At 44.5% G+C, this 25540-nt stretch overlaps 1 protein-coding gene across 6 annotated transcripts in view; it reads left to right on the top strand.

The window, feature by feature from the left end:
* The window catches only part of LOC127363420 (zinc finger protein 521), an 89006-nt gene that overhangs the window by 39124 nt on the left and 24342 nt on the right, over positions 1-25540 (top strand). For 4 of the 6 annotated variants that reach the window (XM_051399851.1, XM_051399841.1, XM_051399813.1 and 1 more), the window contains exons 4-6: positions 435-3940; positions 4092-4176; positions 4532-4564. In XM_051399851.1, coding sequence (XP_051255811.1) covers positions 791-3940; positions 4092-4176; positions 4532-4564 — 3268 coding nt within the window. In that variant the 5' untranslated portion in view covers positions 435-790. Of the gene's footprint in view, positions 1-434; positions 3941-4091; positions 4177-4531; positions 4565-5282; positions 5478-25540 lie in introns of those variants that run through there. The other 2 variants (XM_051399834.1, XM_051399824.1) reach the window with 2 other exon arrangements.

Raw genomic sequence — 25540 nt, 5'->3', positions numbered from 1 at the left:
CTTGTGTTGGCTTTAAATGTCAGAGAGATTGTGTTTTGAGTCACAGTGGGCTAAGCCATTACATGGCCACATACAAGGTTAATTGTAGTAAAAGTATTTCCACTTCTCTTCCCTAATTATACTTTAAATTGCATATTTAAATGTAACTTTTTAGATAACACCTAAGGAAAGGTATTGTTTCCACTGAAGAAAAAAAATGTCTTAGTTGCAAAGCATTCTAAATTCATACACCACAACCGTATAATTACTATGACAAATAACACCACGGTGGCCCACCTTTTCTATTCAAAAGAGTGAGACAAATGAGTTGCTAATACAGTCTTACAAACCACCTCTCTTATTCACTCTCTCCTCCTCTCTCCTTCTTTTTCCCTCTGACTTGCTCTTGATACCCTCTCTTCTCTCTATTTCCCTCTCTCTGTCTTCTTCTCCAGACGGTGCTGATCTTGAGGATGACCCATCATGTTCTTGGCCAGCATCATCTCCCTCCAGTAAGGATCAGACTTCTCCAGGACACTGTGAGGACTATGATTTTGGCGAGGAGGAAGGGGGCCCTGGCCTGCCATACCCATGCCAGTTCTGCGACAAGTCGTTCAGCCGCTTAAGCTTCCTCAAGCGCCACGAACAGAGCCACGGCGATAAACTCCCTTTCAGCTGTACCTTTTGCAGCCGCCTGTTCAAGCACAAACGCAGCCGAGATCGACACGTGAAGCTACACACCGGTGATAAGAAGTACCACTGTGGAGAGTGTGACTCTGCTTTCTCCCGCAGTGATCACCTCAAAATCCACATGAAAACTCACGCCTCTAACAAACCCCACAAGTGCCCTGTGTGCCGCCGAGGCTTCCTTTCCTCCAGCTCTCTCCACGGCCACATGCAAGTACACGAAAGGGGCAAAGATGGCAGCAGCTCAAGCCTTTCTAGAGCTGATGAATGGAAACTGAAAGAAACTCGCAAATGCAGCCGTTGTGAGGAGGGCTTTGATGTCCCAGAAGACCTCCAGAGGCACATTGCAGAGTGCCATCCTGAGTGCTCTCCATCTGAGGATGGAGGCTTGGGTGCCACCCTGCAGTGCATCTACTGCCACGAGCCCTTCAGTGATGAGGGCACCCTGCTGACCCACATTGACCAGGCCCATAGCCGAGACAGGAAGGGCCACACCTGTGCTATCTGCTCTGAGCACTTTCTGTCTGTTGAGGACCTCTATGCTCACATGGACATCCACCAGCTCCCTGAATCTAGTAACCATAGCAACAGCCCTTCTTTGCTTACTGTGGGCTACACCTCTGTCTCTAGCACCACTCCTGACTCCAACCTCTCTGTCGATAGCTCCACAATGGTGGAGACAGCGCCACCTGTCCCCAAGACAAGGGGGAGGAGAAAGAGGGCTGCTCAGAACACATCAGACATGGGAGGTCGTTCCTCCAAACAGCCTAAAGTCTCCTACAGTTGCATCTATTGCAACAAGCAAGTATTCTCAAGTTTGGCTGTGCTTCAAATTCACTTGCGAACCATGCATCTGGACAAGCCAGAGCAGGCTCATACTTGCCAGTTTTGTTTGGAGGTTCTTCCCTCTTTACTAAATCTAAATGAACATCTTAAGCAGGTCCACAATGCAGAAGACCATGCTGCCCTGTTAGCTAGCTTGCCTGATGCCCTCCTTCAGTGTAACTTCTGCCCTGAGGTACTGAGTGACCTCAATGCCCTCCAGGAACACATCCGCTGTTCCCATGGCTTTCCCAGTCCTGTGGCCAAGGAGAGCAATGCCTTCTTCTGCCCCCAATGCTTCATGGGGTTTTTGACAGAGGCTACCTTGGAGGAGCATGTCCGTCAGACTCACTGTGATGGGGGAAGCCTGCGCTTTGATTCCCCTTTGGCTGTAACTCCTAAGGAGTCTATAGTAGAGGTGTACTCCTGTTCATACTGCACCAATTCCCCTATATTCAACAGTGTTCTAAAGCTTAACAAGCACATTAAGGAGAATCACAAGAACATTCCACTGGCACTGAACTACATCAACAATGGAAAGAAATCGCTGCGCACTCTCAGCCCCTCTTCTCCAATATCTGTGGAACAAACTGCCATGCTGAAACAAGGAAGCTCACGCAATACCAGTGAGTTCATATGTAACCAGTGTGGAGCCAAGTATACCAGCTTAGACCTTTTCCAGACCCACCTAAAAACTCATTTGGATGGCTTGCAGCCTCAACTCACCTGCCCACAGTGCAACAAAGAGTTTCCCAACCAAGAGTCCCTGCTGAAGCATGTGACAATTCACTTTACTATTACCTCCACTTATTACATCTGTGAGAGCTGTGACAAGCAGTTCACTTCAGTGGATGACCTGCAGAAGCACCTGCTCGACATGCATACGTTTGTGTTCTTTCGTTGCACTCTGTGTCAGGAGGTTTTTGACTCAAAAGTGTCTACCCAGCTCCACCTGGCTGTAAAGCACAGCAATGAGAAAAAGGTGTATCGCTGCACTTCCTGCAACTGGGATTTCAGGCATGAGACTGACCTACAGCTACATGTCAAACACAGTCATCTGGAAAACCAGGGCCGTGCCCACCGCTGCATTTTTTGTGGGGAGTCCTTTGGAACAGAGGTGGAGCTGCAATGTCACATCACCACCCACAGCAAGAAGTATAATTGTCGCTTCTGCAGTAAGGCCTTCCATGCCATCGTCCTTTTGGAGAAGCATTTGAGGGAGAAACACTGTGTGTTTGATGGAAAGACACAGAACTGTGGTGCTAATGGGTCTACTATAAGTGGTGGGGATGGCCAGCCTAAAGAAGATGCTGAGTTACAAGGTCTCCTAACTAACAGCCATGGTCCAGGGGCAGCAGTAGGATCTGTGGTGGAGTCCCAGAACAGCCATGATGGAAGTGAGGAAGAGATTGACACTGCAGAGCCCATGTATGGGTGTGATATCTGTGGGGCATCTTATACTATGGACTCACTCCTCACTAACCACCAGTTGAGGGACCATAATATACGCCCTGGTGAGAGTGCCATGGTAAAAAGGAAAGCTGAAATGATCAAGGGCAATCACAAGTGCAATGTTTGCTCCCGGACCTTCTTCTCTGAGGCTGGGCTGAGGGAGCATATGCAGACCCACCTTGGGCCTGTCAAACACTATATGTGTCCCATCTGTGGGGAGCGCTTCCCTTCCTTGCTCACCCTGACTGAGCACAAGGTCACCCATAGCAAGAGTCTGGACACAGGCAGCTGCCGCATTTGTAAGATGCCACTGCATAGTGAAGAGGACTTCCTGGAGCATTGCCAGATGCACCCTGACCTGAGGAACTCCCTGACAGGTTTCCGCTGTGTGGTGTGCATGCAGACCGTCACCTCCACATTGGAGCTGAAGATCCATGGTACCTTTCACATGCAAAAGACAGGAACTATGTCCTCCAACCAAACTATGGGCCGCAGTAATGTCATCTCTCATAACCAGCAGCAACACCATATCCAAAAACCTTTCAAGTGCGCCTCTTGCCTGAAAGATTTCCGGTCCAGACAAGACCTTGTGAAGCTGGACATCAATGGACTGCCTTATGGACTCTGTGCATCCTGTGTGACAGCAGCTGGCTCCAAGAGCTCCAGCCCCACAGTAAATGGAGGTAGGCAACAGCAGCAGCAGGGTGGTGCCACCACTCCAGCAACAACTACAGCTGCATGGGTCCAGGGGGAGAGTCTTAGCCCTGGAGACGGGAAAGGCAAAGCCGTCTCTTCATCCTCCTCAACCTCTTCCACATCCTCATCATCTGCTGCCAAGACACGATGCTCCAGCTGTAATGTGAAGTTTGAGTCTGAAGCAGAGTTGCAAAACCATGTCCAGACAGTGCATCGGGAACAGGCTGGGGACAGCAACAGTGGGCAGCTCAAGACCCCCCAAGTGTCCCCCATGCCCAGAGCCAGTCCCTCACAGACTGAAGAGGTATTATTAATTAGTGTTGTATTGAATGAAGTTGAATAGTTCATGAGTTGATCTGTATTGCTATGTTAAATTGGTAAAACAAAAGTGATTTCCAGTTTGTAATATTAATTCTTATTCAAAGTTGACTATATATATCTTTCCTTATTTACAGAAGAAGACCTACCAGTGCATCAAATGTCAGATGGTGTTCTACAGTGAATGGGACATCCAAGTTCATGTGGCCAACCACATGCTGGGTAGGAGATAACTCTTTTTGTTTCATTCATTATGGTCTCTGTTGCACTCCTGGAACAAAGTCACAAAAAACAGTGCTTGTGTAATATTTATGTAAATGTGTTTTTCGACATTTCCCAAATTTCTTCAATGTACCATAGATTTAATCAATGTGGCTGTGATTTCAATGTTAGAGGGAATGATTTTGTGTGACCATCATCGATACAATATACAAATCGTTAAGGAAAATTCACAGAAGTATTTAATAATTTTAAATAAATTTCAGACATAGTCTTTTCTTACGTTTTTTAAAGGTGAATCACATACTAAGGAATGATGTGATATATGTAATAAAATATTTGACCCTGTCTCATTCAGGCTCACAAGTATCTGGATCACATCACCAAATAGGTGGAATTATTTTAATATTTTGACCATCAACTGCATCCCCAGTGTTGTGCATTTATAAACCCATCATCTTCATTTCCCCATGCATGTGAATGATATAATATAGTACGTGTGCATGCTTGTGGAGCAGAATCTCTCCACTTCAAACCACTCTGTATGAAGGTAGTTTGAAGTAGTGGAAACATACAGATTATTGAAATAATTAAATACCAAAACAGATTTAATTCAAACTGTTTAAATTTCCAAATATTGTTCCACAATAAGCTTTTGAAAAATCTCCACATTTTTACTGTACATTATTTTGTTTGTTTATTGTGCCTCTTCACTTAAGTAGTCTGTTCAGATGACTGAGATCTGAAAAGAACATTTGGTTAAATACTTTCATGCTCTCTGCATTTAATGACGTCAAATCAACTGAAAAAATGGATATTTGATTTTATTACAGTGTGTATCACAAAATTATTCCAAATTCCTCATTTTATTTCACAAGATTCCTAAACAAAGAGTGCTGGTGTAAGAATAACCTCCACAAAATGTCTTTACTTTTGGTTGTCATTTGTATGCAGGCAGAATAATTTGTAGAGAACAGACAATTGGAAAACAGGTTTTCTTGCCTGCAGTAAGTAGGCGTCTGAATTCCGGTCTCACGTTCCTTTATTCATTCATTTATTCAGCTCGTTTGGCGGCTCTTTCATTACACTGCATTATCTGTTGTCTTCAGTGGGAGAGAGACTCATTGATCTGGAACCAAACCGCCTCTCTGTTTGGGACACGCTTCTAGGCGCAGGTGAATTTAAACACGGTGGGCAATTCTATCAGGACCGGTAGGCAATTCTATCAGGGACCCACTGTTTGTGCATAAACAATCAGAAGCATGTGATTTGTGATTTTGATGCTTCGGTGTATTTGCAAAGGAGAGAGACGAGCTGAGAGTGTGTAGGTGTGTATTTTGTATTCATCTTTGCGATCTGCTCACCCACTATTCTACTGGGGGTGCCTAATACAGTACCATGCCAGCATTAGTCCTTTCTCTTGCAAAGGCAGGCACGGAGCACACTGGGAGGGTAGAAAACAAACCCCCCTACTGGTTATTTTATGCCTGTCAGCCGCACAAGCACACAGTTCCCCCATAATAGTGGAATTCAGACAGCTTAAGATAACAGGAGGATAGGTGATTGGGTTATTGTCTGATGTCTTACTTCTCTGATATGCCATTGCTTTGTATTCAACATGATCACGGGTTTCATCAGACTCCTCAAAAGGGTTTCTGTTAGATGCATTTGTTTTGTGATCTCTAAAATATGGAGAAAACAAAACTCATTGTAATGAAAATTTGATAGAAAGACTGAGTTGTGAAAAACAAACAAAACACAAATAAAAAGGAAACATGTTCAACTGAAGAGGTATAAAGAAAAACATATGCACCAGGTTAGTTGTGTTACAACACTAATGCCAATCTTTTATATAGCTTGTAAAGAAGTGGTCAATTTTAATGTAGAATGGGGTTAAATTCAATCCAGCCTGTAATCACCGCAAAGCCAATTTGGGCCAAAAACACAGAAAAAAATACTAATTTGGAAAAGCTCTAAATACCTTCTCTACTGAAAAAAGGGACACTTTCTCCTTTTAATGGCCATCTGCACAGGAGAGGGGAAACAGGGGGCTGGGGTCATCTCCGCTCAGCTGTCAGCGTTATTAGCGTAGGTAATGGAGCAGACGCTGGATTCATAGGGGTGTTGTTTTCATCCATGCCCCGCTCCATGGTGTCAGTTCACACTGATAACTCTATATATAGTGATGTGCCGTGACATAACCATAGTGCTAAGTGTATGGAACAACAAAACCTGAGCCTGTCTCACCCAGACAAGTCCATATTAGCTGCCTTTGTAATACAATAGTCTCCCTAAACCAAGTGCACTCAGCCTCCACCCTCACCTCCTCCCATCAGTCCGAAGTGCACGTGGATGCCTCTTCTGTATGACAGCCAGCACATTTTGATGCATGGATATTACACTCAGATGCTGACGGTCCTAGTTCAGACATAAAGCGCAGCTCTGGTGCCCAGCTACTCAACGTTTACTATGATAATAGAGGTAAATGAAAAGGAAGAAGATGGCCATGGGTGCAGAAGGGTGTGTTGCAGACCAGCCCCAGCCAAGCCTGTGAACGGCCCCACGTGTTTTAAGATGGAGGCCGCAGCCTGCTAGGGCCCAGATGGATCAGTACACATTTGCTGTACAGCTGGTCGCTCTGTTTGGGGACCTGGTGTGATACTCCTATGGAGAAAAAAATGATATCGCCACCATCCAAGGAGCAATTTAATAGCAGGCCAGAAGACAGCTGGCCACTCTTTAGTTTAGAGTTTTTTTGGCATGGCTCACTTACAGAATTGAGGGTGTCCGATTTTTCTCCAGAGACACACAGATTTATACAGCTTTCAGCTGCTGCAGTCACTATCAAACCTTTTATTTCTGTTTTTCTTTTTGATTAGAAAACAAATCAGTCCATCAGTTCAATTTGCCATCTTGATCTGTACTAATTGCATTAGAAAATATATTTAAAATCACAGTGCTTTCACAAAGTCGTCTGTTTTTTAAGAGGACCTTTGAAGGTCTTTCATTGACACAAAAGACTGTTTGGTTTTATCAGCATGCCATCATGCCACCCCATTGCTTCACTTTGACCCCACTGTAAACTATGACATTTGGAGCCTCATGGGGGGCACGTTTGGCCCATTTATCGCACTGTTTCAAATGTCCCTGTGTGGATTTTCAGAGCCCTGACATGTTTTGAAGCACGGGCTCTGTCTTAAAGGGTTTTAAAGGTGAAAAGGGTTTTTGCTTTTCTGTTATATCTGCTTTCAATCCAATTCACATCTCACTCCTGTCCATTCCAAGCAGCTACTGCCAAGGTGGCAGTGCTCAGAAGGACAATTGTAAACAAACAAACCAAACCACATCCCAGAAAAGTGTTTTTGGGGGTCACCTCTACGGATTTTTTGGGTTGGTGACAGCACTGAGCTTGAAGCCAAGTCAGGGAGGAGCCTTCTCGCACAGAGAGGAGCCGGTGGCCTGGTCGGCCCAGGCAGAGGGGGGCACTGGAGGGGTGGAAAGGTTCGGGGGCGGAGAGGGAAAGGCACATTTGCTGTACAGCTGGCCGCTCTGTGTGAAGCAGGCACTGTGGGCCGTTACAGAGCTGGAGAGGAGAGCAAGTGAAAGGCCTTTAGCTCTCCTCTAGTTCTCCTCCTCCTCTCTGTTCTCCTTTCCCCCTCTCTCCGTCCACTATCTCTCCATTTTCCTCCATCTCACTATCTAGCTCTCACATTTTCATATTAACCACGCTCCAACCTGGCAAAACATACTGCATTGGCTGTTAGTGGGAGAACAGACAGGAGGCACACTGTAACAGTATTTTAAGCTGAAAGCCTTGTTTTGTTTCTTTCTAAGGGCCGCAAATTATCCTCGACACATATCCTCTTGTCTTGGGCCCCTAGAGCAACTTGGCCAGTGTATGCTGATTACATGGTCTCCATCACTGTCTCTGCCCTAGTGGCAACACATTTACTACTACATTAAGTGCTTTTTTTCTCCTGGTGTATAAAAAGAAATGGTATTTTCATTCTGTGTTTCTTTTCCTATAATCCTCTTTGATTAGGTGTGTGTGATGGTGGTACCTCAGTTTCTGAGACTCATTCATAGAGCACATACACATGTAATCTGCTAACAAACATGGCCAAACACTCCTCATTTGACTCCTAGGGGGCTGGATCAGAGTCAGAACTCAATAGACAACACGGCACAGGAACAGGATCAATCTTATGAAATAAATAAGAGAACAGGCTTGGACCAGCCAGTGGAAACAAAGGAAACCATGCGTGCCCTATACTGAGTGTGATATCTGCCTGCTTTTATTAATTGGTGATTAATAACGCCTCTCTGTTCGTTAGCGCAGTCACCTCCCGTGCAGCCAAGTGTGTTGCTGCTAATATGCAATTATGCGCACCTTACTGCTCGTTACATTATACCTCTCCCTGACTAATGTGGCGTCCATGAGGAGAATAGAAAACACAGTGAGCTGCAAAAAAAAAAAAGGGAAAAAAAGCTATCAATAAGATTCTCACATTCACTGCGTTACCTACCTGTCTGGATGGAAAACAAAAAAGAAGTTTCTTACAAATTCCTCAATGTAACCAGGAGACTGCATTAAAAGTTTTACAGCATTGCAGAGACTGTTTTGCTCTTCCTGGTGTTTTTGTTGTAAAGCAGAGGTAATTGACATCACCATGGGGATGCTCTGTTGCTAGGCCAGACAAGCTCAGTCTGATGTGGTCCTTATCTATTGATTTTCCTGACATTTCCCCACACTTCACAGACTAGGCCAACATGTGAGAAAATATCTGATGCTCTCAGTTCATACAGCCTGTTTGTACAAACTCGGAGCGAACACTTGCTGCCCCTTACTGCATTGCAATTGGTAGGTTGATGTCACCATGGTGATTTGGAGCAAATTCCTTTCAGTGATTGGTTGAACTGTGCTCGTCTGTTGAGTTAATCATTCTAAAGCATAAATTACAAATTACAGTTACAATAATTACAATAAGACAGATTTTTTTCAAATCCTATTTTTCTTTGAATTTAAAGACATCATCTAATGAAGGATTTTCTGGTGTACTTTAAGTATCCTCCTATGCAAGTCTAGGTGGGTACTTAGGCGACCTGAATAAAGGTAGGCTCTTCTGTGCTTCTGGCTATGTTTTATTGATATACAGTTGGGATGTCTCCTTTAGAGTGTTAATGCCAACCCTTGTTCTGAAGTGAAGCCCATAAATACTGGATGATCAGAATTAACCTCTGCATTACTCCACCTCCCCATGGTCTCTGAGATGTCACCAAGGCCGTAGGTGTATGTGCACCCCTGGTCTGATGGGGTTGCTTAGCAGTCTGACTAGAGGGGGGCTTATGGGAGAAGTGCAAACAGACAGTCCTGCCTTAGTAAAGGTCAGAGCTGCAACCTACACCTCTCAAATCCCAGCCTGGCCCTGATGGGACCAAGGTTCCAAGCGTGCCTAGAGATGCTTGTGGTAAGGGAGAATTGCAGTGAGAGTGAAGTGGTGCACTACTGCTGAACTGCATTGCTTTTAGAGGTTGTCAGCACCAATAGTAGTGTGACAGATCTGATCTAACTTTGTGTAGTGGCTCTTACTTGATGTGTTTTTAGAATGACATGCACGCCAGACAGGACACAAGTAGCTATCATGTGCTACTGAATAGGAGCGTTTCAATGTTGTTCTCAAAATTGCTGTTAAGTACGCTTCATAGGTGTAGAGAGGTTTGTTTAAGAATACAAACAGAGTACCCCAAAAAGTTTTTACTCTCTTTATCGAGCACAATGATGGTTTTCCAAAGTACCGTGTAACGAATGACTATCCTCATCGAACTTTGGCTGTGTGAATGGCAGACATGGGAGGAGAGGGGAGGGGGATGGGGTTTCTGAAAGGCCCCCCAGCGTCAAAGCCTTAATAATCATGTGAGCAGCGCTGGACTTCATTACCCTCCTGTTCGACAGGCCGAGTGCCAGCCTGGATTGCTGGCTGGCTGTGGCAAGGTCAACGGCGGAGGAAAAACCAGTTACTGTGTTACTCTGGAGCGGAATGGAGAGGGGCGGCCATCTGTCAGCTCAGGCCTGCCATACCCGCAGAGCAAATGGACACGGGCGGCCAGAGGAGAGGCCACAGACACCCATAGAGCTAAACCCAGTGAGCATAACACTGAGGCATGGAAACAGATCCAGCCAAAGAGATGGGCCTTGATACCACTAAAACACATATATGCACACACATTGCGGAGAAGATAAGGCTATCTCCAAGAAATTTGGCAGCAGGTTGTGTGTGTTTATGCATGTTTGTTTTTAGTGTCAGCCCACCATTGGGCCCCTACTGTTTTAAGTCCAGATGGCAAACCATTTGATAAAAAGTTGATAAAAGTTTTGCTAGGCTTGCCAACGGTAAATGTTTTAATCATAGTGTTCCTTTATGAAGACAAAACCTAGGTGCAGAAAATGTTATCACTGCCTTTAGACCACAATTTTACATTTCAGCAGGGACCACAGGCAAGTTAGGCAAGCAACATGTTTTTTTCCTAACGACAATAAAAACAACACTGCCATTATATGTACTTTCAGATGTCACGCTCTTCCATATCAGACTAGTTTTAGTGTTTCACCTTGCTGGCTGTTTGTCTGCGTCTGAGTCGCACCAACCCTCTCTGTGAGGACCTTTACGATGCCCTCTGGCCAAAGTGGAAGAACCCTGTGGAATGTTCCAAAGCTCTCTAATAGGTTTCAGGTGCTGCGGGCCACCGGCCAGCCCCCCACCATCACCTCACTCTGTGTGTCTTGTGTGATAGGACTCCCTGCTCAACAGTCAAAGCACCGCCATTTCTCCTCTAAAAGAGAGAGGGCAGAGCTATGAAATGGATACCCATGATTGTTTACTTTAAAATCTTTGCTTGTACTTTGGGTTCACTTTGAGCCTTGTGCATCTCCTCTAACTGAAAATTGTAACATTTAAATACAGGTTAAACTAAAAGTGTAGCAATTCCAGTACACATATGGTTGAAGTTCAGGCAGAAATGCAGTCTAACATCCCACAACTCAGCACAGCTGAAGTTCCTCCTTGTTTTCCTCCTGCACCAAGAGTACCGACCCCCCGGCTTGAGCGTCAACATGCTCCGGAAAACAGGGAGATGGTCCTGGGCGATTCCCCCCACATTAATGGAAATCACACAGGAACTCCCTGGATGAAAGCTTTATTAGTTATTAAGGTTTAATGTTGATATCAGTGCTTATATGTTTACTGGAGTGCATGGTGCTGCTGATGTGGAATTGTCAGAGAGGTGCAGATTTAGTAAGGAATTAGTGTACACCCAGGATTTAATTAAGGGGATCTATTTCCATCTTGTTAGAAAGAGATAATGTGAGTACTGCATGCATCATAGGTTACCATATTAAATGCTGCTTCCTGTAACAGCATTATATCCACGACCGTAGCGTTTGTAGATTATAGAAAGGAAACAACATTGTACATTTGGCTGGAATAATTGTAGCTTAAATACAGCTTCAAGCACACAAGCTTGCATTGTATACTGTATGTGTAACTTATGTTGTGTCTGATTTGAAATATTTTGTTGTATTTCTCCACTTGTGTATCTCTTCATGTGCAAGGAGTGATAAAACACGCAACATTCATTAGAGGTAAAATGGTCACACTTGCACTCCTTTCATATGTCTCATTCCATTTCCAGCATGACAGTGGAGTGTGAACACTGAAGCGACATGGCCTCTTTGTCTCTCCATTTGTCCCACCACTGCCTAGAGACGTAAACCTTAAGCCACTCACTCTCTGATTAATCTTTAACATTTATAATTACTAATTAAGTTAGTAAGAGACTTTTAATGTAGTCCTCCTTCAATGGGGAGCAGAGAGGACAACAGATCATTAGCTTCAATAATGAACGCGGATGAGACAGATAATGGCCTATGATAGGTGAATACTGACAGTTATATTAAATGAGGCGAGTATATGGGAAATGCTGTGAGCAAGTATCACTTCATGGATTCAAAGGCACAAGGAGACGAGGTAGTGAAGTGCTCTAATAATTCTAGAAAGGCCTTTAAGCATGAGGAAATTTTAGAGATAGTTTGTGATAATTAAAACATACATCTGCAATGTCTATGGTAGCATGCAGTATCTATCATAATGTATATGTGCAGTGGTAATTGTGTCAACCCCAGCTTACAGATTTTATTTATTCATTCACACTGGTTTCATTGAGTTTTTGGTCTCCCTAATGTCTTTGGTGTATCTCATTATCACATTATTACATTAGTGTCTGCATTATCCTGGTGGCTGTAAGTTGCTGCCCATTAAAAGAGTCATTTCATCTCAGTTTTTTTACCTTAACGACGATGCTACTCTGGCACATTCCGCGAGCCTTCCCACTTTGGGGAAGGTGCTTATGCCATAATGATTATTATCATTAAGAAGATATTAATGTGCTTAGTGTTTGCGACCCAGCTGCTCATCATGGCCTGAGTTCCCTGCCGGGGAGGGGAAGAGAGCTGCTGCCAAAACGGACAGTGCACGTAGGCCACCGCCCACCTGTCCAGAGGTTTCAGGGTTAGTGGAGGTCACACCTACCTACCTCCCTGCCCTCTGCTGAACTGGAGGAGGGATGGCTCAGAACATGAAATTGGAGGAGATAAATTGTGTTATGTGGAAAGAAGTTAAAGGGCGCTAGCGAATGAATTCAAGTGATTTCTAAAACTCAACCCCGATTGTAAGCACCTTCCTCGTATACAATATCAGCATACATATTAATTATACTTATGTTACTCTGCTGTGAAGCGAAATGTATGTTTTCCCTGCAGAGATTTGTGCCACATAATTATTCACTGAATTTCAATCTTGCTATTATTTCAGGCTATTCAAGCAACACAGCACCAACACTAGGCTTTTCTACAAAAACTATAGTTTTGTACTTAAGCAGTTCAGTTGTCTCTATTTAATCCAAAATACTAACTTACAAGATATTTACATTTTGTGTATTATGTGTGGAGGTACAGTGACAGGATGTTGTGTGATGTCTCCTGTTTTGAAACCTCATATGCGCACAGATAGACTGTGTGGGGCTAAAGGCAGCCTGGCTCAGCCTCCTCTAGTCTCCCAGTTTCAAATTGCTGCTTCATTAGGGCTTGGAAAAGAAACCCATGGTTACATTTAATCAAACGAATCGGTATGGCAGACCCACATAATCAATCACAATCCTTATCCAATATGCTACATTCTGTAACTACCAAGCTGGCTTGGAGAAAAGTCAATTATGGCCCCTCTCTCTGCTCCTCTGCCACGGTTGCTGTGATATTATACTGTTTCTGCAGTTGTTTTCATTATGCAAACATGGGCCGTGTGCATCTCACACATACAGCCTTTTCCTATTCATAGAGTCATTTTCTTGTTTTTCCTTTTTTATACTGCTTGTTCTTGTATGATACATGGGCTGAGGGTTTGTTGGATTGAGTATGATGTGCCATATCTGAGATAATCAAATTAACTATTAATGATTTTTGCTCTCAAACTAACACTTGTGTTACACAGTGGACTGCAGTCAGTGATGTTGTTCATATTTCATATGTTTTGTTGTGTCCATATGGATCTGTTCTCACTGTCTCTCTCTGTATGAAATCATTTACAGTTTGTTTCTATACACGTTCTACTTTTTCACCCCACATCCCTGAGTATTTATGTGAATGCAAACATGCGCACTTTGGCACATGCATGCTCACACACAAACATTGTAAACATGCTCACATACTGTACACACACTCATCACTCAATCAATCAATCCCTTTTTTCCCCACTGTTCCTCGTCTTGTGTGTTCTTTCTCCCTACGTTTTTCACTTCAGCGCTCATGGCCTCGCGCACAATCAACGTGCTTACCATAATACACACAAGGAAGGAAACACACATAAGCACGCACACACAAGGTAGCTAGGTTGGTGGGGGCCATGGCTGCAGCTCTTCTGCGCAGTCCCAGAGTGGCTCCCGGGGCTCGGCTGCCAGTTGTTTGCCAGCGTCTCCGGGTGGAATTCATTCAAATTAAAGCGGTGGAATGAGGCCCGAGTCCCAGAATGCCTCGTCCCTCTCCTTCATCAGCATTCCGCCGATGAGAGTAATTAAAGCAGAAATTAATTCTGCTGTAAGCAGAGGAGCCACAGAATAACTGATATTAGAGGCTGGATGATGAATGCTTGGCATCAAGGGAGGTCTCAGGGGAGCAAGGGGAAATTCACAGATCTCTTTTTCTTTCTTTCTTTCTTTCCTTCTTTCTTTCTCTCTTTCTTTCTTTCTTTCTTTCTTTCTCTCTTTCTTTCTCTCTTTCTTTCTCTCTTTCTTTCTTTCTTTTCTCTTTCTTTTACTATCATTCCACTTTCCGTCTTTTGCTCTTGTTGCCCATTCCTGTGTTTTTATCTCTTTCTTTATTTCTTCTTTTGGTCTACCTTTCTGTCTTTTCTCCCTATGTGTCTATTTACTACTTGCCCCTTCTCATCCTTACATTTCTTTCATCCTCTATAACAACATTTGTCCTTCGGTGCCGCCTAAAGATTGCCACAGAGAGCCAAAGCCATTGGTTTTAAGCATGACTGAAGACATTGCCACTAAGCCTCCTCTGCTCAGTAACAGTATTTCACATTCTGTCAGCACTAGTGCTCTCATTTTCAGTCAACAGGCATATTAGAGTGTACTGATGCTGCAAATGCTAGCGCTTTGTTGTTTGTCAACAGAAGCCAAAATGGGGAGTGCTTCCAGGTGAATTCTATAATACCAGGGGCTCACTATTACGTGTCACAGAAAAATATAAATCAAGGTAATTGATAATCAGAATGTTATCAAAATGCATAATTATTGAATTAGACTCTGTGTATATACAGTAGAGTGGCTTGGAGCTAAACACAGTGTATTATTTCCAAGACAAACTATCTTTTTTCTCAGGCATAGTTTGAGACTGAACCTTGAAGCTCTCCAGATGATGTGATATTCTACCCAGGATGATTCAATGATCCCCCACGTCCCCTGACGCTTTATTTTTGGAATAGCACATCTTTAGCAAGAGCAGTCACAAGACTGAAAGACAAACAACTGAACTCATGAAACACCGAGGGTGGATAAGGCTGTCAGTGAGCCTGTTTTCCTCTCTTAGAATCAAATGGAATTGAACAAAGGTTAGCTCTATGGGGCTTTATGGTAATGTGATATACGATGCTGCCATGGAATTTGCCAATGCATGTCTTAGCACTGTCTGACTCCAAGGAGAGAGTGAATGGTAATTATGCTGACCTCTGCCCCTCCCTCTCTTATTCTGCCCTCTGGGTAAAAAGCCTGAGGAGGTAATAAACAATAGATAGATTTGTCTTGTTTGTATTGCAGCTGCCGCACTCTTAATGACACACGAGATTGGTCTCTATTTTGAAAATAATGCACGCCAAGATTTGCAGGTATTGCATTTTTAATTGGTTAGTGCAAGAATATCTCAATCAGATGTAAATGAATGGGAGCTCAACCTGAGAGACTGTTATTAAGAATTTAGCAGTCGGGTAAGGAGTTGAAACACAGAATGAATGATTAGAAAGCATAAAGGGCCCAAATGCAGAAGAGATGCAAACTGGAGACAGGGGCTAAACCAACCACAGACCTGTTGATGAGGCCAGGTTGGGAAGCTGAGAAGCTGAGGGAAGACTTTACTGGCTCTGCACAATAATGCTAAGTCTTAATAGGAAAGATAGGCTGTGTTTTCCCTGTTGTTTTCAGCTGGATTTTTTTTATTATTGATACACCATACATGGTAAGAGATAACAGAATGCCTAACCATCATACATTTACATTGACATTATGTTTACACGCATTCTACAATACAAGATAAACTTTTAAAATTTTGTATATCAGGAAATACTTGAAAAACTTTTTTTTACAATTATACAGACAAACTCAACAGTAATGCATGATGTCATGAACTTCACTATTCCCAGCATTCAATATGGTAGAAAAATAGATAATTTAAAATGTTGGATGTCTAGTATTGCAGTCTAACTCTTCAAATCCAGAGTATGAAAGCACAACATTATTCCACCCCCAATCTTCCATGTCATTTGACTTTTTTCTCTTTCCACTCTCCTTTTACCTTTATTCCTTCTTTTGGAAAGATGATATGAAGCATGAAGCAGAAATAGTAATCATGCAGTAAAGGCATTTCTTCTAAATTATTTAGTAATGGCGTCTTTTTATAGACACATGGTTTACCTATGGTCCTTACTAAAAGCTTAGTACTTAGCAGCAGTTTTCAGAGTGTATCTCTATAGTGGATCATATTGCTGTAGTGCATGATATTTCTCTCTATCATTCACAATGGCAATGTTATGAGGAGGGAGGGCATGTCTTGATGTCTTCCATCCTGGAAATGGCGGCAGCGTTGTTTGTTTGTCTACTTTGTTCCATACACCAATAAAAATACACTCAAAATGAAACCTTGGTGTAACGATGACCTTAAACGCAATGACACTCTTTCCCATAACATTGTCCTGTCCAATAGTCCAGAACTCCCCAAGAGGCTTTACAGCAAGTCTAGGAGGAACCAAATGAGAGAGAAATCGATTACTTCCCTCTCTCCACTGTCTCTGCCCTGGCTGAATTACTGAAACAAGATGCTGCACTTAGAGGAGTCTTCGGAGAGGCAGAGGGAGAGAGAAAGAGAGGTGGGTGAGAGAGAAACACTTTTAGGGACATGGGTGCCATTTAGACTAGGACCATCTTCTCTCAGAAAGCCACTAAAAGCAGTGAATGATCCTCTTCCTGTCCCTGGCTGGGAGGCGGTTAGCCTCCTGTGGTTAGGTGAATACAGAATATACACTCAGGTTTGAGGTCAAAGCAAGATCATTATAAAGAATATTAATTTCTGAAGTCCAAGCATATGACTGTATCCATTCATCCTCAACTTGAGCTAAGCATATCACAGTTATTGTGCGTCCAAAACATGAGACCAGGCTACATGGATCCAATCTGATATTGTTTTCAGATTTTCTAATGTCAAATGGGTGTTGTTTAACATCCACACCAGGTTTTATTGTCTGAACTATGAAGATGAAAATGAATCCCGCTCGTTTGGTAGACAGAACGTGGTGCTTAAGGGACCCAATCCCTGTAAGTGCCATTAAGTGGAAATTGCCGTTCACATATTCCAGTGGTTTGATTAATTACACTCTCTCATGTGCTTTCATAAAGGCCCAATGAAATATGGGGAGCAAATTGCATTGTGTTCCTGTATCCTGTTATGTAAAAGCAGTTTAATTATTGACACATGTTTTGCCACCTGGCAGGGGAAAGGATGGTTGGACATGAATAGAAATCATACAATAGATATTATGGACGGGTAGAGCTAGCACTTGAGATGCCATGTGTTTCCATATCTGTGACTCAATTTATGTCCCCGTCTTCACCTCGCCTCAGGTTCTCCTGCTGAATCAGAGCAAAGAGCAGACGTAATCAGCTGGATATGTCACAGTTGTAAGAGAAGCATTTTGTGAAAGTGACTGCACTTTAAAACCTGTTTAACTTTGTGCGGCAGGACTGCTTTTTGAAAGGTCTCTTCTAATAAATATGTAGCTAAGGAGATATTTTGTGAAGGCTACACAGTCTCCCTAGGGGATTAAAAGATCACTGCTGGCTTTGTGTGATATCTTAAGATAGCTCTTTTTGATCAGAGTCGGCTTAGACACTGCTTTGTTACTGACACATTGCTACTTTGAACTCAAGGAAGTCGTGTAAGAAGACAACAAGCAAATTTGCAGTTTTAACATAAATGTCTTTATTCCCTTTTTGTTCCTTTTTTCTTTGTTCCTGGGTAGTGTTTTCCAAGAGCAGTGCCCTCTACTGCCACGGAGACTAAATAACATCAGTGCTTCCCTTCTGTTGTAGCCAGTAGTACTTAGGCTCTAGTCTATTCTGTATTCTACAGTGTATGTGGAGGTATTAGCTCATAAAACCCTCCTACTGTCATATGAACCCACTGGCGTCCCTGAGCTCTATATGAACAGCAGGGCTCTGATACTTAGTCCCAAGCTGTTCCTGTTTGCCCAAAACGATCAGGCCTGGCCTTGTGCTCTCTACCTGATCTAGTTGACTGGGCTGTGTAAGTTAGGTAGGCAGTCCCTGTCTCCATTCCCCTCCTCCCTCCCAATATGCACTTGGACCCAGGCTCAGGCTGCACCTTTTGTGTTCCACTGGGATAGGGGGGCCAGATGGAGGAATTTGATTAACCAGCAGTGGAGGACCAAATGTTCAATTGGATACAGAACCAGTTGGAAGGCGGGAGGGAGCGAGGGATGAGGCAGGGTAGAGGGAGAAATCTAAAATGGCTGGTCATGTGCGCCGGCCAACACTTTCCAAAGGGGAGCCCAAACAGACACTGAGGTGTAGTAATGCAGAAGCCCTTTTCCAAGTACCAGCTGGGCCTTTTAGGAGCCTCTATCCCCACAGCAGACACTCGGCAGCCTCCGAGCAGCTTGACTTTACCATATGTGGAACTTTTTTATGCTCCACCTGGTTTCCCCAGGGGACCTGTGCCGCTGGGACGCCGGAGGCAGGTGAATTGCTCTTAATGCAAGGCACTGAATCACTGGGCCAACAACATGAGGGAAGTGCCTAGGGAGAGGAAATGGATCTGCAGAAAGACTGGCGCGGACTGGCGCGACCTTGGAGCTTGTGCCCGCTGCGGAGCAGAAAACGAGGCCGTGTGACGTGTCATTGTGCCTCCACTCAGCGCACACCTCCACGTTATTAATATCTACGCTTGTATTTCTTATGTAACAATATGTATCATTACACTAAGTGCTTTTTTAAAATAGAACTTAATCCATTTGTAAAACTGAATGGCTTTCTCAGCTTCCATTTAGAGCCTCTGAGTTTCTCCCTGTCTCTCCCATTTCCCTTTTAGCTGTTTCATAAAATAATCTATTGATATACTGTAGATTTTGCAGTATGGCTGTATTCTGCTTGCATGCTTCCCGTGCAAATATGAATTTACTCAGTAACATCAGCTGTTGTACCTCTGGCTGGTAAGATTTTTTTTTGCCTTGCATAGTTTGAGAGTCCAGACCATCAGGACAGTTAGGTCAGATGAGGGAGATTTTGCCTGGACAGTGGGGGTGTGGTCACTCTCCTGCCTGCACCTGTCTCGCTGAGTCTGTGGCACAAAGCCAGAGGTCAGGGGTCACCACAGGGGGCTGTCAAGGTCAAAGGTTTATCACTCTCCGAGGGGTCCTGGAGCCATCACTCAGACCCTACAGTACACACGATCTGCCCAGTTGAGTTTTTTCTTCCCCCACTTTTTCTAATCCTTCCAAATGGCTCGGGCAAAACTCCTGACAGCAGCAAGAGAAACAAACTGTGGGGTGTGGAGCTCTAAGCCATCAGCTGGAGATTTCACTTTGAAAAGATTCCCTTTTACACACTGCCCTTTCCACCAATCAGAGGGCCCGCCAGAGTCCATGCACCCAGAGCAGCTGCCCTCTGACCCTGCCAGCGGTTGTTGGTTTATTTTGTTTGGGCATTTTAGAGAGGATGGGGCTGCTTTTGACAGGTCAGGCAGCAGGACTTGGATGAGGTCTTTAGCAAAGACAGCCAGAGAGGGAGAATTTCACAGCTCGAGAAAAGACTCAAGCTACCCCTAGCTGGTGTTGCAGTTCCAGTATTACACTCATATTGCTGGTGAGGTTGTCATATTCATTGAGACATGTGGAAAATGGCCCATTTTGGGGGGAAAAGAGGGGCCATTCATGCAAAGTCAATTCCATCAAGCAGACTGAAATTCCTCGATACCCCTGTTTATGCAGCTGTGCCCTCTGATCAAATTACGCCAACCCTCTTGCAACACTCATGCCTCCTTCTTCCCCTTATGGAGACCCCCCCCCCAACCTCTTCTGAATGTGCCAGGAGCCTCAGATGGGTCTCCCACTCACCAGGGAGATTGGCAGAGGTAAAGAGACATGAGGGGGCATGTAACCCAGAGTTCCACCTACCCGCAGCAGTAATTGGGGCAAAGCCATGGTGCTTCCATGGGTCAGAGGAGGGGCCTGTCATGTGAGGGGCACGTAGGGGCAAGCAAAGGAGGCACATCCCCAGAGAAGTACTAACCGTCATGCTGTAGCACCAACTCTGACAGACCGGGGGGAATGGACCCGCCGCATCGAGCCTGTCAGCTGTTCCAGCAGCGCAGAGCGATCGTGGAGCCCTCCACTGGGACTGTATTACTGAAGGCTTTTCTTCTCTGCCTCTGTTTTATTTTTTGGGTGGGGAGGGCAGGGTTGCGAGTCTGTGCACGAGAGGGGGTGTTGAGGGGTATAATTGAGAGCACAGAGGGAGCTTCGTCTCTCCATCTTATGATTTGGAGGTGAAGACAAGCGCCCTCGGGGGCCCCCTGTCAGAGCTTTTGGGCGCGCTCAGTGCAGACTTCAATAAAAACACACAAAAAGAATTCCCCCACAAGGGCGCCTGGCTGAATTGCTGACGCCAATGTAAAAGATTCCGTTTTCTGTGAATCATTTAGTACGCGACCCTGAGCTCTCTACACAACGTGACAATAACAGGAAACCCCCCTCTGTCCTCCTTATCGTAAAAAAAAATGAAAATTGCCACAAACCCAGAGAATGCTGAATTATTTTTTTCACACGTACAATTTCACACATCGATCACCCTCTGCCACTCCTCTATTTTCCTCTTCCCCTCCCACCTCTCACTCCTCTTTTCTTTTCTCCTCTCACTGTATTCCTGTCATGACAAATGTCAAACACAGTCCGTTAGGAGAGTGTTTTTTTCTTTTTGGTAACCAAGAGCTTGCCAAGTCGAATGTGCGCTGGGACAAGACTGCTGCGGAAGCATCACATTGGAGCATCAGCATCAGATATTTCTGTGAAAGTAACAGAAATGTTTGAAGGTGTTGTCACAAGCTCACAGGTTCCTGCTGTTTGTGTGCACCAGAGGGAAATGGCGCCTTCTCACCCCTTTTGTCTCCACCCTCCCCATTGTTGTTTTTAAACTTATTTCTCTGTTTAGTTGTTATCACTTTATTGTGGTTAAGAATCTCAGCATGGCTGTTTTTTTTGTGGGTTTTGACAGAGGGGGTCGGTGTTGTAGTCAGAGTTAAAATTAGAGGAGTTGCTTTTCTGTGTGACTTGGAGACATGTCATCTTCCAGAAGCGGTGGGGAGTCTGTCAGTCACAGCCATGGTGTGTTTTAATCATCGCTGTCCCACTTGGAGATGCGCTGACGGTTAGAGTGAGGGTTCCCTCCCCTGGACAATACCAGTATGCTAGAATCTCATACACTCTGATGTCAGACGTAGCAACCAGTTAAGAAATATGAGACGTTTCTTCCTCAAGTTAATCCTACGAATTCAATGGGGGAATCAAGCGATGTCTGGTGAATTTGAAGACATATCACAAGTGTGTTTGAAGGGTTTTTGTGATCTTTCAAAAGATATGACAGCTGGAAGGAGATTGGCAACAAAATAGCAGGAGTTTGTCACTATAATAAGAGAATGAAGCTGATAGAATAATCAAAACCCACGACATCTTAGAAGCTTAATGAGCGAGGGCTCCCCCCAAGCGAGCAATAATAATAGTGTTTTGTAATTCTATAGCCCTTTTAATAATACTCCAAGGAATTTTAAATAGACATTTCTTTGTAAAGCAAAGTAGGTTAGACTGCAAATTATATTTTCCATAATGTAGCAGAGATGATGGGGAGTGTGTGAGAACGCACATCCAAAATCTAGGAAACTGTGCAGCAGAGTCAGGCTGCAGATTCTCTTAACCCTGTGCAGATTGGCCACTACATAACACCCATCCAGCTCACTCTCCTTTAACCCCAGCCCTCGTCTGTGTATGCTCCTTGCAGACCTCTCCAGAGATATGGCCTCTCATTTCTGAGAGCATCCTCTGACAGTCTTAATGGACAAGTAGTCTCTCTACAAGGCCAGGAGAGCTCTCACTGAAAAGACCACTCTGGGCATGTCTGGGATAAGTACTGTCTCCTCCTCCCTCGTCTCAATCCCATCTAAGATTGTGTTTATGGACAGAAATTAAATGGAGGCGTCGGACGGAAGTGAGCATGGAGGAGAGGATATTCTTTTGATGCCGTGCTCACCTTAAGATAATAAAAGCTGTGGAGTCGATCAAATTAGGCAAGAAATGTGTGATAGCATCTGTAATTACTGAAAAATATTATATTATAAATTGTATATATGATTATATAAAAATTGTGAAATATAGCATCAGAACATCTTTTCTAATTTCAGTTGAAGTGAGGAGATTAACATTTTAGGCATTTCATGTTCACCAGAGTGACGTACACTGCTAAATTGAGCTTTAAACAGAAGTACTTAGAAAAATATTCCTTCAAGCCCCCAAGCAATTAGTCCAGCTGCCTGCCTTTGTCCACCTACCCATTGTGTTCTTTGTAAAAACCATTCTCTTATACCTCCACTTACTCCATCCTTTGAGACGCCATTGGAAATCCAGGGCTCGGAGTTGAACCCACAGTTGGTTTAAGTGTAATGAAATGTATGTCATGTCTTTGGCTCTCTCCCTCTGGCTTCCCCTCACCCCTGGCCCCCTGAAAGCACTGCCTTTGACAGGGAGGCCTCTGTGGCTTCTTCTGCAGTGATCTTTAGCCCCTTCAGGTCCCATTGACTATTTCAGGACGTCCCTGCGATTTGAGGATGGACTCAACCGTTCACGCATGCTTTAGAGCATCGACTAAGGAGAAAAATAGACAGATAGATGGAGTGGAAGCCTCGTACAACTAAACCAGCCCACTGGGAAATCCTACCCCGATGCCTGGCCACATAAAGAAAACAAAAAAAAACAGATAGCCTCTTATTAGTGTTTTACAGTATGCTTATTGAAAAACACCAAGTTGTCAGTGCTTATTATACATGCCGTGGACCGAGCTATGTGCTCTTTTACTCTGCGGTTTACACAGTTTATCAGTTATGTGTGTTCTGTCCTATATTGTACACATAATAGAAACTATCGCAACAGAAGTCAGGTGCAGAAGGACCCAAGCTGAGCCATTCCAGATGATGCACATTTAAATTTGAAACTATATTGACTCAGTTCTTGGTATCTGTTTATTTATCATATATTCACTCTTTATGCAGATGAGAGCGAACAAATCATGCATGGAACACTTACCTTGCATCTGTATGTGTGTGTGTTTATGAGGCTGTGTATGCGATTTACCTGAAGCTTTTGTGAATGTGTGACTGTGTGTATGTGTGTTTGTTCCCATGTGTACATCTGTGCGTGGACGTGTGTCTGTGCATGGATATTGCAGCTTGGAGAGAGTGTGCATGTCCACTATATTAGACAGAGCGTGCGAGGGGTGCCTCAGCATGTGTGTACTGCTGTCTGTTCAGAGCTCTCGGCGCCAGCAGGGTGCGCCATTCCAATTTACCCATCAGCCGCAGAGGTAGGGGGTAAAAGCGCGGGGCATCGCTGTCGGAGATTTCACATTCGAGGGACGAGATTACCAGTCAGGGGACCCCTGTGTGGAGGTGATGAGGGAGGGAGGCTGCAGGGGCACAGTGTGGGGGAGTTGGGACTGTTGGGGGACGGGGGAGTGGTGAGAGTGGGGAGGGCAGCACGACTCAACGCCACCCTGGAATCCGTGGGCTCTCTGTTTTCTGGGGAGCGTAGCTGCCAAGCTGCACATCTGTTTGACACCAGGCGCTGTGGTATGGCAGTCAGGGGCTGTCTGTCCTGATTCACATCTCTTCGCTCTCTAGTTTGTTCTAAGGATCTGGACAACAGCTGAAACTCTGCTTCTTTAGAGATTCTTGCAAAATTGTGTGTTTTATAAAAATAAAACCCCATAACTAAAGGATGTAGGATTCCTACTTTCATAATAGGAAATTGTTTGTCCTATCCTTTTTCATTCTACCTACAGTAACCACATCCACAGGAACGATTTGCGTGTCTTACACCACTAGAACATAATCATGGCATTGTAAAATTGGAGAATATTTACCTCAGACCCAGTCTCCTGTCGACCGTGCTCACTCAGTCTGTGTTTGAGTGTCAGCCAAGTCAGCTATGACTGCTCCAGAGGCCCTGAAGCCTGTTGGGGAGACAGGACATTCCAAACAGCATAACTCATTCTTTACACCCTTTCTGCTGCCATTAGTTAATTATATGCAGGTGTTTTCCTTTCTCAGTTTTTTTGCTGTAGATCTAATAAAAATGTAACCATAAGTACATAAAGCCAGATAGACGGAGAAAAGGAAGGGGGAAACAGTGTGGAGGAAGTGGCTGAATGTGCTGTGTGAAGCAAATTATTGCCCCCATGTAGATTCATCAGTTCTCCCTGCTGGATTAAGGAAGGGCCTTTCTAATGAAGTTCGCCCCGTCAAAATGAAGGGACTAATTCTGATTTAGCTGAGGTAATGAACTTCCCCTCTCCTAGTGAGAGCAGCACCATGGGGCGAGGAGAGAGGGGTGGTTGTGTAGGGGGTGGGGGCAAAGGAGAGTGGCAGCAAGCGAGAGAGGGAGAGAGAGAGGCAAGATGAAGACGAGACAGGAGAGAGACATGGAGCGAGGACAGAGAGATAGAAGGGAGAGGGGACGCTAGGTGGAGAATGAGAAAAAAATTATGCAAAACGCCTGTCTCGTATTTGCTGAGATGTATTAAATTTCCAGTGCGGGTGCCTGTGTTATATAAAATTATGCTAATGTCTTGTGGCCCGCTGCGAATGGCGGCTTGCTGGTCCTGAGCATGCGTGGCTGGCCGCTACACGGAGCGCACTCAGTGGGACTCAGCTTTTCTATTAAGGAAAACCTCTAGACACCTGATGATGAATTCTCTCTCACCAAATGTTCCCCCTTTTTTGTGTCGAAAATATGAGCGCTTTTCTAAATGACTTTGGAGAGCCCGGCGTGGCACTCGGCGGCCTGCGTCGAGCAGGGGGGAAGGGGGTATGAAGGGGGGGGTCCCTCTGCAGCAGGCTAAGGGAGTCAATTAAGGCAAGCACTGATAATTATAAGCCGGCAGAACGCAGGGGCTGGCTAATTGTACAGTGTTCCATGCCGTGAGCTCAGCCAAGGGGCCTCTCCGAAACGCTCTCTTTCCCTGCTCCTTTGTGTGGACCACAGACCCCATAGAGCCACATACCTCAGCCTGACAATGCCATAGTGAGGCTAGCGAAAAAAGCCGGGCATGTGCCCATAATTAACTTTTTACATTCAGGCCACTCACTCTTTTGAGGGCCTGAAAGAGATTCCGTTTAGATTCACACCTCATTTCTTCTTTCCTCTTTGCTTGCCAGAAAGTTTTTCTTTGCCCATTTTACTGTTTCTTTGCTTGTTTGTAATTT

The sequence above is a fragment of the Dicentrarchus labrax genome, unplaced genomic scaffold (genome assembly GCF_905237075.1).
Source record: "Dicentrarchus labrax unplaced genomic scaffold, dlabrax2021, whole genome shotgun sequence".
Lineage (NCBI taxonomy): Eukaryota > Metazoa > Chordata > Actinopteri > Moronidae > Dicentrarchus > Dicentrarchus labrax.
This window is presented reverse-complemented; position numbering and strand designations above follow the sequence as displayed.